The sequence below is a fragment of the Phalacrocorax aristotelis genome, chromosome 7, assembly GCF_949628215.1.
Source record: "Phalacrocorax aristotelis chromosome 7, bGulAri2.1, whole genome shotgun sequence".
NCBI classification, from domain to species: domain Eukaryota; kingdom Metazoa; phylum Chordata; class Aves; order Suliformes; family Phalacrocoracidae; genus Phalacrocorax; species Phalacrocorax aristotelis.
In genome coordinates this window covers 18,032,917-18,046,213 of record NC_134282.1, presented here as the reverse complement: position 1 = coordinate 18,046,213, position 13,297 = coordinate 18,032,917, and the positions used below count along the sequence as shown (strand labels likewise).

At 51.6% G+C, this 13,297-nt stretch overlaps 1 protein-coding gene across 8 annotated transcripts in view; it reads left to right on the top strand.

Moving 5' to 3' along the window:
• RUBCN (rubicon autophagy regulator) overlaps window positions 1-13,297 on the top strand; it is a 32,866-nt gene that overhangs the window by 1,813 nt on the left and 17,756 nt on the right. For 2 of the 8 annotated variants that reach the window (XM_075099012.1, XM_075099010.1), the window contains exons 1-3: window positions 3,546-3,625; window positions 9,894-10,047; window positions 12,386-12,469. In XM_075099012.1, coding sequence (XP_074955113.1) covers window positions 3,588-3,625; window positions 9,894-10,047; window positions 12,386-12,469 — 276 coding nt within the window. In that variant the 5' untranslated portion in view covers window positions 3,546-3,587. Of the gene's footprint in view, window positions 1-3,545; window positions 3,626-3,685; window positions 3,775-4,994; window positions 5,149-9,516; window positions 9,539-9,893; window positions 10,048-12,385; window positions 12,470-13,297 lie in introns of those variants that run through there. The other 6 variants (XM_075099015.1, XM_075099014.1, XM_075099008.1 and 3 more) reach the window with 6 other exon arrangements.

Below are 13,297 nucleotides of genomic sequence, written 5' to 3'. Positions count from 1 at the left end.
CAGGCAGACAACGTGACCACAGAGGCTGGGCTTCCTTCAGAAACAGGCAGTAAATGCCGGAAAGAAAATCGGTATCGATTTCCCCCATTCGCAGCAGCCAGCTGGCATTACTGTCTTCATCTCCCCATGCGTTCTCCGGGAGCTGGGCTGAGGCTGCTGTTCAAAAACTGACCTCCCTCACCCTTGGCCTTCAGTGGGCTTTGCAGCGTGACCAAAGGAGAGCCTGCCTGTGTTAGGGTTTGATCGAGCGCCTGCAGAGAGTGGGAGCTCCATAGCAAGACCCCGGGGACTATGCTGCGAATGCCCTTGGGCAGGAATAAATATTTCCATAGGCACAACCTTACACACACCCTTCTTCTTTCAGCAGGAACACTCCTGCATTTCATTAACTGCCCACATACGCCATGTGCTCGCTTGCTAAAATAAATATTCTGTGGCAAATGCGGTATCCTCAGTACTCAATACAAAACTAACTCCTTGCGTGCGCAGTCCCTGGCACAGCTCTGTCCTCCTGCGCCAGGGGGTGCCTGCACCGAAACACTACACTGGCACACTACACCGGCCTGCAGAACGGGAGACCTTTCTGGGAGCATTATCTTGAAAAGCAGGAACGAGAGAGAGCGAGCTGAGGCTTTCTGGCCTCTGCTCTGTCCTGTGCTACAGACTCTTGACAAGGCCTCCATATTCTCTCCATTTACACGCTTTGTGCCTCTCTTCCTGTTTAAAATAAGGCCAATAACATGCTCCTGGATGTTCCTCTTGCTGCCTTCTACTGGCTAGAAGAAAATGGCTCAGTTTTTGCTATAGGGCATCTGCAGCTTGTGAAGGATTTTCCCTTCATGCAGGAGGAGCTCGTGACCACGGTGCTAGAGGCTGTGAGTTCCACCCTGTGTTCTTTGTGTTCTCCATGTGCAGTGTAAATTCAGACATGGAGTATTGGAGCCACGTATTTGATAATATATGCATTTTCCTCCAGATGACAAGTGGGACTTGATGACAGGTAACTGACAACAAGTGAGACTTGAGGTTCTTAAAGTCCAGCTGTGTTTCTACAGGGAAGGTACTATTGCCAGATGACCAATAAATACTAACAATGTAAGTGTCAAATAAAAAATGTATTAAAAAAAAACAACTTTAAACTGAATTCCTGTGATGCCATAGGGTGCAACTGCATCTGGTGACTGTGTCACACTGACAAACAAATGCTCTGTTTACCCAAAACAAACATGTCAACCGCAAAGGTGGGCGGCAGATACTGCCTGCCCTCGTGACAGGTGGAAATCGGACATAATCCAGATTGTACCGCATCCATGGGTTGCGTTTATTATCCACACAGGACACCAGCTGTCTGCTGCTCAGCACAGTAGAAAACCAGGCAAACGTTCTGATCCTGAAGAGTATTTTTCTTCTGCGTTCAAAATGGCTGAAATGCCATAGGGATTGTGGAGGCAACCATGCAAACATCAGCTTTTGGTTTTCTGTCTAGCTCTCAGGACTGTGTCAGCATTGAGCCCCATGAAAAAGGTTCCACGTGGCATTGCGAGTTATAAGAACTAGTACTTCAACTGTATAAAGCCCTGCTGAGCTTGCATCCACTGTCAGAAAATAGTGCGTCTAAAGCATCCACAGGCTGTAGTAAGTTCTGGGGCTGGTTCTTTCCTGGGCCCTTCCTCTGCTCTTCCTGAGCACCAGCTGTCTCCTCACAAATCTGAGGATTCACGGCTTGCCTGCCCAGTAGCCCCTGTTGTTATGGTACGTTGCAGAGGAATTGCAGACTAGATGTCACCTGCTGAACATCCTGGCTGAAATTCAGGTGTTACAATTAGCAAGCAGAAACCACACCCAAAGAATCGGGTACTAAATGCACTCATAGATTTAAAGCCAGAGGGGACCATCTAGTCTCATGTACGTTGTGAGCTGTGGAATATCAAACCTGCACTGGTCCCAGAAACAGGTGAGCTGTTCAAGTGTACCTTCCAAAGGAGGTCTCTGCTTCCCCAGGGGCACAGGCACTACCCCTACTAAAACTAACTTCTTATTCTAACATGAAATTATCTGGCACCTACCAACAACTTCCAATTCTGCCTTCTCTGTGAGGTTTAATGAGTAAAGAAGTGACATTGAGCTGATAACTGACTTTGTCACCCACACCTTCCCCAAACAGCAATCAGGTCTGTAAGTTTCCAAATTCTGCTACTGTTCAGCAAAAGGTGAAAAAAAGGATACATGTATGCTTTTGTACATCTGTTGACCTCTCTTGGCACTCCTCAAATCTTACGCTGGAGGATTAATCTCCAGTTTAGTCTCAGCGCAGTCCCAGAAGCTAATGCATCTGTGTGTGACTATAGGCTCTCTGTGATCTGGCCTATTTTTAACGGAATGAGTTTTTATATGCTCTCTAAATTGCCACGGCCATTGGCAATAGTTAAGTAAACAGTGTCTGTAAGTAACATATGCAAATCAACATAACACACCAGGGAAAAAGGAGAGATTTTTCTGAAGAAAAAAAATTTGAAAAATCGCTGTTAAGCAATGTCCAGGAGATTTCTAATTTGCACTTGTATATAATTACTATGTCTGGGGAGTCCTAGTTGCCTAATTAAGTGGCTTCTGAAAAAACGTTTTGTTGTTATTAAGAGTAGCAGTATAGAACCCTGTTCCCCAAATGCTGCCAGAGTACTGTACTGGTAAAATAAGGCATACATAAGGTCTCAGGTCAAGGAGCGTCTTCATGTATGCCACAGTAGTGAGCGGCACATACCTGTGTTACTAAGAGTAACAGTTACAGGATGTTTCCACTGTGCGAACGACTACCTTTGTTTTATGAGGCATCAAACGATTCCAGAGACATATCTGGGTTTTGTCTCCCGTGATAATTTGTCATTGACTGTTCTCAGTCTGATGGTAGCAGCATCACCTTTTCCTTCTCCAAGTTTCATTTCAGTACCTTTTAGTGGAAAGTATGTATAATTCTGCAATATTTTTTCACATCCTCTTTACTGCAGGCAATAGAAACCCTCTTTCTGTCTCCGCTGGTACATTCAATGTTTGAGCTGTCTCTTAGTGCATGTTGTTTGGTTTTATTCTTGCCATCGCAATGTTCTCACCACCCCTTAAGTAGGATTTGGTAAGTGGTTATCTCAGTTAGCGATTATTGTGGTTTTACGCTGTGGTGCAGCGAAACCCCAGTGCAAACACCTTACTCAGGCAGCTGACGGTAACCCGCTCGGCAACTCAGCTGTTGCAGGCTGACAGCAGCGTACCGCTTTGGGGTCCCACAGCGGCCAAGGACACACACGTGGGTGTACGTACGCCTACCTCCGGGGCTGGCGGCGGGCTGGAGGACGCCGCAGCCTCCCCTACCCCGCTGACCCACGGGTTGCCAGCCCTGTCAGGGCGGCGGCCGGGTAGCCGCCGCGACGGTGGACGCGCAGCAGCGGGAAGCTGAGGGGAGGCGCGCGGAGGGTGCCGGGCAGCCGCGGTGCACGCCAGGAGCTGTAGTTCGGGGGCGGGCGGAGCTCGTTCCCACGTGACGGTGGCGCGGCGGCAGCGGGCGGGGCCGGCGGGGCCGCGCGCGCGCGCCCGGGATGGAGGTCGGGCCACGCGAGGGGCGCGCGGAGAGCAGGTGGGGTCGCGCGTGGGGCCGCGGCACGACGCGCGTGGGGGGGAGGAGCTACACGCGTGTGTGGGAGGCCCGGCGCGCCGGGTGGGTGCGGCACGTGTGCGTGACACGGCGGTGGGTGCGTGTGCAGGGCCAGGACGCGCCGAGGAGGTGTGAGTGTTCCGGAGCCTGCGTGGGGACGCGGGAGAGGCGTGGTGTGGCTCGCCGCTCTGCGTGTGTCTGTGCTGGGGGTGTGGGGAGCGCGTGTGCGCGCTGAGGGGCCCGTTCTGTCTCTGTGTGTGTGTGTGCGCGCGCGCGCGCGCGAGACACGCGTGAGGGCAGGGTCTTGTGTGTGCTCGGCGGGGCGGTGCACGCGTGGGGTAACGCGGTGCGTGCGCAAGTTATCTAGGACACGGCAGGGAGCACGGGATGCGCGTGCAAGAACACGGGTGACAGCAGTGCTAGTGTGCGCTCGGTGCCTGGGAAGCGGTAGGGATGCACAGGGGTGTCCGGGACGACCGTGGGGAGCTCGTGGGCGTGTGTGGGAGCCCGTGTGCGCGCCCAGCATCAGGGCACAGATGCAGGGGTACCTGGGGGCGATCTGAGAGGAAGCAAACTCCCCCGTGCCGGGTGGGGGTGGGCGCTTGCAGAGTGTGCCACGGGCTGCCCCCGGTTCGGTCTCTCGTGGGGAGGAAGAACACGGTGGGCTGGGCCGTTAGGGAAGCGCGTGGCCGCCTGCCCCGGGGCCAGCATGCCACTCTGCTCCCTGCCCCGGGCAAGCCTCTCGGCTGCTGGAGGGGCAGCGGCGGCTGCAGGCGTGTGCCCTCGGTACCTGATGCTCCGTCCCCACTGTGGGGGTGGCAGCAACTCCCCACCAGCCGCGGCCGAGACAGTGGCTGCAGAGCCTCTGCTTCGCAGCCTCGTGCTGAAGGGCAAAACCCTCCCGCCCTGACGCCGCGCTGCCGTTCTGGTGGCTCTGCAGCTTGCTGCTGTCAGATCGTGTCTCCTTAACCTGGCAGTCGGCTGCGTCCCTTCCAGGTGCTGAAAAGGAATCTGCAGCTTCTCGTCATTTCTGAAGGCGAGGCTCTGTGCCTGCACGTGGCCGGCGGTGAGAATGGTGGCTTCGCCTGCGCGGTCTTCGTTTGTGCTTTAGGCATGGTTTTTCTCGTTAGCATTTATAAAAGCAGCAGAGGTTGTTCCCTGGAGGCATTTTGATGACGAGTCCTATTTACGTCAAGTTTTGCATGTCTTTGGCCTTTGCTTTGTACTTTGGTTTTGCCCTGGTGCTCGCAGAGGCAGGGTGGATGTCGGATGGAAATGGGAGTGTTGGCTGGGGAGGACGGAGCAGCTGAAACGTGATACGGGAGAGAAGCATTCCTTATCTGAGGGGCTCAGCTAGCTGCTCTATTCCTGCTAGCAATATCGGCTGGGAAAATGCTACCAGTGCTTTTAAAGCTGCAGTGCAGGTTTGGGGTGCCTTTTGATTTGCATGGTTCGAGCTATTCTCCCGCTGTAGCTACTGCTTCAGACCCAGGAGGTTCAGAAAGGTAAAAGGAATTGACTGCATTCACTTCTTTTTCTTTCCAGAATCATCTTTGTGGATTTTCTTGCCTTTGTAAGTGCAAGTCCTGCACTACCAGACCCTACCATCGTGTGACTAATAGGGCTGATGTGGTGCCACCACCAGCTCTCCCCCGGTGATGGGGAGGGCATCCTCCCCGCCGGTGCAGGCACGCGACGGGGCCTGTGTGTTCTCGCTGTCAGTAGTGCTCTGGGGAGGATCCTGTCATGGGCCTTGCAGAGCCTGGTTGTCCTTTGTGCAAATGGTTTAGCATTTTAATTTCCAGGAAGGTGCTATTTCTCTATAGATTGTGGCCGTGACTGAGAGTGATAGGATAAAGGTCACCGGATCCGTCTTCCCATGGGTAGCTGGAAACACAGAAACAAAAAGAGTTTTTGCTGAAGTCCATTCTTCTGCTGGGGCAGGAGAGGAAAATTAGGATCTCATGCCTGGTTTTGCTGCCTCTCCTCCTGAGCAGCAGGTCTGAAATGCAGTGGGGAGCAGGGGCTGTAACGCTGATGTCCATCAAGGCATGGCAGAAGGGTTAATGCCCTCATTCTGCTGGACAGAGAGCAGGGCTCTTGGGGCCTTGGAGTGGTGGGCAGGTGATGTGAGGGGCGCAGCAGCCCCGGGGGAAGCAGAGTTGGTCAGCTGGGTGGGTTAGCAAAGAGCTGCTGCCTTCAGCTCTGGTGTCAGCGAGGCCCAGGGGCAGCAGGGCCAGAGGAGAGGGTTCTAAGGGGAACTGGTGCTGGGAGCAATGGAGGAAGGGGAGCGGCTTGTCCTGGGAAAGTGGGTTGTGGTGGGGGTCTGCTCTGCATGTCGCTGCCTCTGGCTGCCTACTTGCTTGTTGCAGCATGTCCTGCACAGATTGAAGCCCGATGGACACTGACCCTGGTCCACAGGTTGTGGTTGACTACTTGATGGGTGGCTTTGCCGGGATGAGCAGGCAAAACTATTTGCCATGCTTTAATTTAATGCCACCTTTAATTCCTATTTTCTTCCCTCATCCTTTGCCAGTGCAGAGCAGGAGCGCTCTGGCGAGTAGCAGGACTGGGCTGTATTTGCTGTGGGAGCCTTTCATGGTTGTACCATCAGTTTTATACTGGTGCAAGCTTTTAACAGGGGTGCAAGCAGCCCTGCGTTTTTCAGTTTCCCAGCCTGCCTGCTTGGCTCTCCCTGCCTGGACACTGCAGGGCTGACCCGCTGGGCTGGCAGAGCTCTTCTGGCTTCCTCCGCCTCATCAGCCGCTTCCCGTGGCTGCAGATGAATTGCATGAAGCCTGCCTTTCTTCTAATCCCATTTCGCAGCAGTGCGGAGCCTGCCGGAGGAGCAGGTGGGGGAGCCCAAGGGAAGGGGCTGCTGGTTGTCTGGGAGACCCAGGGATGGCAAGGCGGGAGCAGGCTGTGCACAGCAGCAGGTTATGCCACACCTTTGGGATCTGCAGAAGGAAACAGCAGCTGGCACGGGAATGTCCTTGGAGATCTGGAGGAAGTCCCTCCACAACCTCAGCATCCTCAGGTCGACCTCTTTAGTGTGCTAAGAAGGATTGAGAGATTCCTGCAGGTAGGGGACAGTTCAAGTAGCCATTGCTAGATGCCTCCTGTAGAGGACTGGCAGACACACAGCAGATGTTATTTGTGACAAAGACAAGCTTATTTTTCTTTTTTAATACTAGCTACCTGTGTGATTTTGTTTTGGAAAGTAATTAGGGATTGGTTTTATTTTAAATGAAGCTCACCTGAGTCAGCAGCAATGGCTCACTGCCTCTGCTATGAGTCACCTTTGCTGACTCAGACCAAGAGAAGTTCCTACCCTTGCTGGCACGGAGGGGCTGAAAAAGCCTTGGGCGAGCAAGCAGCATTTCCCTGTTGTCATCATCAACAGCAACGTTAAGTCATTTCTTGCTCCAAGGCTGGATTCTGTCTTTTATCACTTCACCGCAAAAGGTTCAGTTAGATTTGAAACAATTCCTGATAGCGGGATGATGTTGCTGTACCTGAAGACAGAGTTTGTGGTGGTAAAGCAAGGAAACCCAGCATCAAGTTTACAGAGCTGGTGGCTAAAACTGGAGGCTGAATCAAAGGTCGTCTTTAAGGATGGAAGGGGATGCGGCTGAGGTCTCACTGGTGGCTCCACCAGCAATGGCCCCTTCTGGCTGGGAAGAGCTAGAGGGCCCAGGCTCTGCTAAAGCAGGAGAGCAGAAGAACCTGTGGTTCTTGCAGGGGAAGCTCTGCTCATGTACTGTGACCTCTCTGGGTTGTGTTGCTCACTGTGCCCTTCCTGTAAATTGGGGTGTTTTCATTATGTGATATGAGTTGGCCTTACCCCATGTCAGGCTTTCTTTAGCACTAGAAAAGGAAAATTCTCTTGATTCAGGAAAAGCCAAGCAGATTTCTCAGTATTGCTCTGGACACCTGCTGAAATGGGGAACTTGAGGGTAGCTGGGACCCAGGCTTTTGCCATCCCTCCTGGCAGTGCAGGCTCAGGCTCTCTCAATGGGAGGGGAGCAAACCCTGCCACTAATTCAGGGTTAACCCACGAGTCCCAGTTCAAGTTGAAATGTGGTTAGCTGTGTCTTGATGTTCCTGCCACCTGCGGCCAACTGTATGGGTCTTTGTTGTCACTCTATGCTTTTCAGCATGCACCATGCTCCAGCCAGCCCAGAAACAGCTGGGTTTGGGGTATCAGTAGAGTCTTTGCATCCAAATTGTGAACTGCTTTGGGCCAAGAAGACCCATGGGATCCTTACTGTCTTACGGGGATTTAATTGACTTTTGGTAGCTTCTGAATCACCTCTGCAAAGGTGCTTTCACTGTGCTGCTTGTTCCCTATGTGCTTCTGAGTTCAATGTTTTAACATTTTGAGGTTATTTTGTTTGAGGATTGCTTAACCTTAGTCTCCCTGTGCTAGGAGGGAGCTCTGACTCCTGTCTGTTGGATCCTGGTTTCCTACCTCTGGGGATATGCACAATTCCTCCTTTAATGAGACAGGTCATTTGGTAAGGTATGGCTCTGCGTGTCCTACCCCTGCATCCTTGTGCACATTGTCTGCTTTTTATAGCATGAAATAACAGGGAGTTTCCCTGACTCACTGCCTTGGAAGATCAGCAGCATTGCTGAGCTTTCACTTGCATTTCCTAACTCTGAGTGTTAGAAATATCTTGGGGAGGAGCTGGTGAATTTTTGAGCTCAGTGACTGCAGATACATGGCTGGTCCCCAGTCAAAGAGCTGCTCTGGGCATCAATGGATGGTCCCTGGTCAAAGACCATCTGCACCCCTCAGGGCAGGGTTGAGAAAAGCCCATAAATTCAGGATAATGTCTGGATCGTTCATCTCCCTGAGTCAGATCTCCTTCAGGAAGCTGCTTTTGACTTGTACCCGTTTGTTCTTCTCCATTCTCTCCTGAGACAAGCCCTGACCGTGCTTGTTAGTCTAAGTACATTATAAACATACATACTTCTTTGTGCATTGCAGCTGTGTTGTAGATCTCCTGTGCTGTCAGGGTGACAGGCTTTGCCAGTGGAATGGGTTGGCTTCTGCATGGTTTAAGCTTAGGTGAGCACTGAAAGTGGTGAGGTTTCACTGGGGAGACCCCTCACGAAGAGAGTGGATAGGGAGCTTGAAGTAGAGCCAGTATTTGATGATCTGCTTGTTCACTTAATCAGTTTTGCAATAACAGGTTTCAAAAAGAGAATATTGACAAGAAAAACTTGTTTTGTTGTTTTTTTACGAACCCTGCAGAGACACTTTTTTTTCGTTTATACACCCAAATATACCTTGCAACATTCCTGTTGCTTCTGAGAGAGTGGCTTCTATCTGAATACATGTTTCTGGCAGCTGCTGTTCCTCTGGCAACACTGTCAAACAGCTTGAGGGGGGATTTCACTCACCCGAAGCTTCCTTCCCCAAAGTTGCTTTTGCATAGGCAAATGACGTTACCTGTCTGCACCATCATGCTGGCTTTATGGCAGAGAATGGTGATTCCTTGCTGCACCCAGGGCAGCTGAGGAGGTTGGTATCAATGACAAGTGCTGTGCAAGCCCTAGAGTGCAACTGCAATTTGCTAATCTCTGTCCAGAACATGATGAATGCTTTTGTAAGAAAGTCACCTTGTGCTTACAGCCGCTCTGGGGCCAGGGAGCAGCTGTGCAGGTGGAGATGCAGATGAAGAGTTACGGAACTCAGAGTGGAGCACTTCTGCATCCTGATGGTGCTGGAGTGCTTGATGCGGTGCACATTGCTTGGGGAATGCCACTCTCTGTAATTGCAGGTGCAGCACGGCCAGTGTCTGCTAGATGTGGTGGATGTCGTGCTGTTGCCTTATAGGTGCTGTAATCTTGACGTGCTGCTGCTCTGAACAGTCTCTGATAGAGCATGTGAGTGAAGCAAGCAAGAGGCTGGCTGGAAAGATGTCCTTCACCTTTGTCAGCCTGTACTAAGCAAGCGGTATGTTGCAGGAGCCATCAGTCTTTGTTCTGGCTGTCTCCTGAGACCACATTGGTCGTGGCTATGAGCCATCACAACCATCATTACGATAGGGTCTCTTGTCCACACACCATACATGGGAGACCGCAGGGAGGTGTAAAGTCCTTTAGCTCACCTTTGCTAGCTTCTGGGCCACCAAAGGTTTCAGCCTGACCAGAGTCACCTTGGAGAGAGTGTAATACTGTGGTCCAGTTGTGAAGCTCCTCTTGCTGTATATCTGATGCAACTTGCTGTGTTCTTTTGCAGGAAGGAGCATTGGAAGCTGCTAGGCAACCTGAAGACCACAGTGGAAGGCTTGGTGTCCACCAGTAACCCAAATGTCTGGTCCAAGTATGGCGGCTTGGAACGGCTCTGCAGAGACATGCACAGCATCCTCTACCATGGGCTCATCCACGACAAGGTAGGCCTCTGTCCTGCCAGTTCTGCTGTCTGTCTGTAGCAGCTTCAGTGCCTGTCATCAGCAGGTGGGATAGTCCTGTCTGCCTGCAGCTTGCTTCAGTGCTTGTAGTATGGAACGGATGCAATGCTTGTAGCAGCATGGGAAATGATTGAAGCAGGGACTGAGCTTGCCTGGCAAGTGCTGTGGTTGTCAGAGGGACCTGGGTACGTTCTTTCTATCTCATCTACCTTCGATGTTGTTTTTCTAAGTACCTGTGCCCCTGTGCTGAGGCCAGCCCCTGTCTCCTTTCTGCTGCAGCCAAGCGATAAAACTGCATTTGCAATGAGTCAGTCCCATGTCGTCTGCACTTTGACAACTCCCCACGAGGTCTGGCAAGAGAAACATTGCATCTTTTACTGTTTCTGGTTAGCCGTGTTAATAACAGGAGCTGGCAGCCAAATCCGTGCTTGCATGAATGGGATCTCTCTTTCCGGGCTCTTGTTGTGCCTTGCAGTTGCTCACCCAGACATTCTTCCTTCCACGGCTGCCTGGAAGAATTTCTCCTTCCTACTTGTGTGCAGAGGCCCAAGGATCTCCCCTTTGGCTTGCAATTACCACCACAATTAATTTGCAAGGGAAAGTTGAAGCAAGTCTGCAGGGCATGCCTGGGGGCAGGCTTCCCATCTTCAACTCTGCCACCCAAAGAGCGATGCAGAGAAGCAAGCAATGCAGAGGAGCCCCAGGCAGCTTGCACAGGCCAGCTGGGTCCAGGAGCAGGAAAACTGCACCTGAGCTAATAAGCCTCCTGGAAGAGCCAGGTTGGCAGGTCATCCCAGCAGTGTGCCTTGATCCCTGGATGTTAGCTGCAGCCAGCACTCCTTACAGTGCTGCTCTGTTCCCATTAGTCCCCAGTGGTGCAGGCCAGGGACCTTTGGGCAATCTGCAGAGAGAGAAGCTACCTTATATGTGTGAGGAGTGCAGTACTCCCTTCTGATAGATGTGCTGCTAAGAGGCTTTAGGAAGTGAGATTTAAATTATTTATGTTTGTCTGTCTCTTGGTTATAGTTCATGCAGACCTGCAAAGAAGGACCATGTGTTGCCTTCCTTGATGCTTTTACCATAGGCAAAGGCAACTCTTTTACTTAGAAATGTTGCCCCTGCTTGGGCATGTGTGATACCAATCAAGCTATAAGAGCTGCAAAGGGAGACCTGTAAAAATCCAGCTTCCCAACAGCAGTTTTCTCATAGTTGCTCCAGCGAAACGCTTCCTTTTACTTAGTATTTTCTTATCAACTTTTTTCCTACAACTGGGAATAAATAAAAGGGTGAAAAAATCCAAATGTTCATGTTAAGAGAACTAGCATAAGAGGTTTTTAAACTTTTCAGTGAATTTGTTTATTTGTCCAGAAAACCCCAATTCAATCTAGAGGACTAAAATTGCCATGTTAGTTCTCTAGTCTTAAAAAACCAAACCAACCCCCACCAAACAAATAAACCACAAAACAGAACCCATTCCTCTGACACTTGTGAAAGAGGAAATAGAGATGGAAGAAAAAATAATTAGCCTTTTGGTAAAGAGAGACGTCTTGGGGCTGTGTTTACACCCAATAGGGTGGTGAGGAAAACAGCAACTCTGCTGCAGTTCCTCTTTAATGGGAAGAATAACTAAGAACTAAATAACTTGTTGTCTGAATAAAGCTTAGGCAAACAGCAGCAAAAAGCTGATAGAGACACAACACCAAATTTCTTACCTGGGGTACTCAGCCGTGGGTGTCCTCGGTGGTGGCTTGCATCAGAAGACAGCAATGGTTGCTGTTTTTGCTGGGATGTGTTTCCATGTAGCCCTTTGTGTCCCCTCACTGAAGTCTGACTCTGCAGTGCTGAGGCATCAGGACTCTCTTCCAGGAATGGGAATGGTGACGTGGGAACTTGGTCAACCTTGAACTTGGCAGACCTGCAGCTGGCCTTTAGGATCCTTATTGCACTGCAGAAGGGATGTGAGCCCCTTGGTGCCACATCCCATCCCTGTCCCAAGACCTCTCCTGTTTCCGTGGTATGAGGGACTGGGATCTTACCTGGTGGAAGAAGAGAAGCTCAGGGGATATATTGTCTGGTAACTGTGGGAGGGGCGGGAGACAACTTATCTACATCACCGCCAGCGTTTTGCTGCCTTGATCTACAAAGCTGTGTTATACGCTTGTGTTGCTTCTCCTTTGTAAAGCAGTGCTGCTCTTCTATTTTCTGGCCCATCTTGCCAGGGTTAGGGGCTCTCCACTCATGGTAGCATGGGGCTAACGGGGGATGTTGTTCTTTAGCTGGGATTTGGGTGGTGGTATCTAACCACGTCCGTCCTGGGCAGGTGTGCTGCAGACAGAAGGATTACTGGCAGTTTGTGAAGGACATTCGCTGGTTGAGTCCTGGCTCTGCTCATCACCTGGAGAAGGTGTGTTCTTGTGGGGTGGCCTTGTGTGCCCAGTGGAGAGGGGAGAGGGCAGGTGGGCTGCGAGCCTCACTGGTGGGATAGTGATGCCTTGGCTATTGGCCTGCCATGGGTAAAGCGGCTCCACGGCTTGTGGAGGCTGAAGCAGCCACCTGTTTGTGTACAAGCCATGTCCCAGGAACTCGGCATGGCTTGGGCTGAGACAATCAGCTGCTTATTTCTCCCAGGCCAGCCTCCAGCTTGGCTCAGCTGGCTGCAGCGGGCATCACCAGGGGAACCAGTACAAGCGGTGATTGTGTGTGTGCAGGGGTGATTCATGCCTCTGTGCAAATCTGTATGTCTGGGCTGTCCTCTTTCTGGGTTGTGCATTGACCATGCATTGGTTCTCCTGTTCCTGGCTTGTGACAACTGCTGGCATGCAGGGATGCTCTTAGCACTCGGCTGCCCCATGCCGAAGTCTGTGGCCCCCACTGCGCAAGGGGCTGACCACTGGTGGTCCCTGTGTCCAACCTGCTGCTGGGGGGATGTGGGGTGTGTGCTCCAGCCCTTCAAGCTGCAGCAGCTCAGGTGTTTATCTTCCCCAGTCCATGTGTTAGCAAGAATATGACCATCACCACTGGGGTTGGGTTGGATTTGGGAATATGGGGTCTTTCCAGGTCAGGGACGAGGCACACGGGTGGGAGAGTGTGCAGGAGAAATTCATAGTGCTGGTGGCTGTCAGAGGACTTTGGTCACTGGCTGACCTTTGAAGCATTGTTACTCCCCAGTGCATTTGCCTCTCTGGTGGTGGGAGAGCTGCTGGGACTTGTCCTCCTTCCCGCTGACAGTGAC